At 52.2% G+C, this 2,834-nt stretch overlaps 1 protein-coding gene across 1 annotated transcript in view; it reads right to left on the reverse strand.

Moving 5' to 3' along the window:
- Positions 1 to 2,275, reverse strand: part of VWA1 (von Willebrand factor A domain containing 1) — a 13,697-nt gene extending 11,422 nt beyond the window's left edge. Inside the window, exon 1 of the mRNA XM_010024674.1 lies at positions 2,089 to 2,275. Coding sequence (XP_010022976.1) covers positions 2,089 to 2,161 — 73 coding nt within the window. The 5' untranslated portion in view covers positions 2,162 to 2,275. The remainder of the gene's footprint in view (positions 1 to 2,088) is intronic.
- Positions 2,276 to 2,834: the final 559 nt, after the last annotated feature.

Here is a 2,834-nt window from a genome sequence, read left to right on the forward strand (position 1 = left end):
AGAGCCAGGTCTGGAAGCTGAGGAACACAATCTGTGCTTCCCTGCGGCCCCTTGGGATCGCAGTGAGAGGCAGGAGGAGAAAGGCACTGCCTCCCCAGAAAGGGGGGTATCCCATCATCCAGGAGGTGTTTTACACTTAAAACCACATCAGGGAGGCCTGTGCCATGGGGAGCAGCTACATCACCTGCCTAGTTAAGGAGCAGAGCCTCACCAACCAACGTATACTGGTGTGAGTAAAAGCCCAAGCTGCCTCTGCAGGTTCCAGCTCGTCTGTGCCACAGATTACAGGCTGCAGGTTGAGAAATGGCCCTTCAGACAAATTCCTCTGGCAGGAAGGAAGCTGGGTTGCCATCTCTTATGATCTTTTCAGGAGTTTCACTATCTCTGCTGTTTTATTTAGAGCCTCAGGAGTCCTGGAATTGTGGAACTGTGCCAGGTACTGAGCTGTGCTTCAGAGCTCAGTAAGTGCAGGGCTCTCTACAAAGTGTATATGGATGAGCTGTGTCTGTTTTTCACTTGCTGCACCCACACAGACAGCAACATCCCCATCATTTACTGCTGATGCTAGTCTGGAGTAACCAGGTAACAACACCTTAAGCTTCATTTATCAAAGCCCAAACTACCAAATGCTCATACTTTACACTGATGCAACAGAGCTCTGAAGCTGGACCCAAAGAGGAAGGTGGTGGAACTGGTCATGCAATGCTCTGCCTTGACTTTGTGCCTTTTGCACTGTTAGTGGCCATCACCCTGAAAAAGCCAGTCATTCCTGAGCTTGTAGAAGCACCACTGGCCACCAGTAGCTTCCTCACCTGGTCCACTGCAGCCTAGAATAAAGCCACAATCCTTCACATTCAGCCAAGACCTTAGGAAACAGAGCTCTGAAGATGCATCCCTGCCTCTCAGAGAGTTCCTGTCACTGTGTGACCATGGCACAGCACCCCAGCACCTCCAGCCAAGAGCTGCCCATCCCCTGCCAGCCTGGCTGTTTGCTCAGGGTGGCTTCAGGGAGCACCTGGGAGGAGCCCCGGAGGCCCCACATCAAAGCTGCTGGGGATGGCACCCTGCCCACCGGCAGGTTCATTTCCTCTGAGGGTGCTTGGCAGCCTGCAAGCCGCAGTCAGCACATCAATAACACAGCACACGCAACTTTGACCCTGGAGCGAGGCACAGTCCCTCTGGAAAGCCTTGGCTTGCTTTGCACATGCTCTGGAGCTCTGAGCACTGCTCTTAGCCTGGGCTGGGGAATGGCCGCATAAACTCCCATGGCAGCAGAAACGCAGGACAATGGGAATAACTGCTGCCTGTGTGGTCACTGAGGATGTGTCTGTGCCAGAGGCGGCAGCACCATTCCTGAAGCAGCCTCTGTCACTGGGGGGCAGAATCCAGCACCCTGTAACGGGATCTGAGCAATACCCAAGCAGAATCACACCCCAGCTGTCTGAGCTGAGGACCTCCTGTCCAGATAGAGGTTCCCTTCTCCTTTCACATGGGATTACATTGCCCAGGTGCAGGGAAAGCCAGATGCAGCCAGCTGTAGCCCTGCAGTCAAAGAACAGAACCTTCTGCTTGTGAGCACAGTAAGTGCATCAGCTCAGCCATCAGGCTGTGGGCAAAGCGTTCTGCCCAGTGCCACAGTGCAGGAACCAGAAGTGAGATGTTCATCTCCTCTGTGTTCCTTTCCCCCCATCAGTTCTGCAATACTGACCCACAGCCGTTCTCCCTGAGCAGTATCCAAGAGAAAGCATCTTAAAGAGGAAATAATGATTGAATTACAGAGATCAGCAACAGAACAAGACAGGTATAGTATCAATCACTACTTGTACTTCTCTAAATCAATGTGCCTCAGGACGTAGGTAACAGTGGGGAATGAGGACCTTTTCCATACGGTTGCACTAAACTGCACGTTTCTGAAACAGTTTCTGCTACTGGAAACAAGCAAGAGATCATGCAAGTATAACCATACACCTAAAGCAGCAACAGAACTTCAGCTTTTATTCTGAAAAGGCTTTAGGAGAAGCTCTTAAGGATCAGGAGGTATTAAAAGAGGGGGCACTAAGGAACCCCCTTGTCTTTACAGGCACTCACCTCTCCCAGGTGTGTTCTGTCCCGCAGCAAACTGCAGCCACAGACCAAGAGAAAGCACTGTCTTGGCCAACATAGCAAAGTCTGGTCCTGGGCAAACTACCTTAAATCCAAAAGCTCGGCTCTGTGAAGGCAGATGAAAGGCTTAAGATCAGTCATATTATGTGCAAGGATCCACCAGATCCCAGGGTGCCACTTCCACGTTGCTCATGCCTCGGGATCCGGCTGCTTCTTTATGTGTGTTTGGCTGGGCTCTGGTGGAAGCTCTGGCTCCTGTAGGCAATTTTCCTTCCCCCCCCTTTTAAAGTCATAAATCCATCTTGACAGGAATAGCTGGAGGAGAGGCACAAACAGCACCCCTGCTGCTGCTCCTCTCCCGACTTCAACTTGCCCCAGGAGCGTGGATTCAGTCGCAGCAGCCTGTGTGCAGCTGGGCTGCTCCGAGAAAGAGATCCCTATAGATAAAACTTGGGCCCTGCAAGACACTGGCAACAGTCCAGCTACTGGGAGGGAAAGAAAAGCAGCTCAGAGAAATCCAAAGCTGCTTTGCTCTGGAATGAACTAGAAGAAGGAAAACCACGTCTATAGAGGAAAGAAGTAGACGGGCTGAGGAGCCTGCCCTGCCCTGGGAATATTGGCTAATCTGCTGGGAGGAGGCAGGCTGAGCACTCCCTAGGTCCTAGCGCTACCCAACGTGTGTCCCTGCCCCTGTGCTGCCCCACAGGGGGCTAAACACGGGGGGTACAAGC

Source organism: Nestor notabilis, unplaced genomic scaffold (assembly GCF_000696875.1).
Source record: "Nestor notabilis isolate BGI_N333 unplaced genomic scaffold, ASM69687v1 scaffold34511, whole genome shotgun sequence".
Lineage (NCBI taxonomy): Eukaryota > Metazoa > Chordata > Aves > Psittaciformes > Psittacidae > Nestor > Nestor notabilis.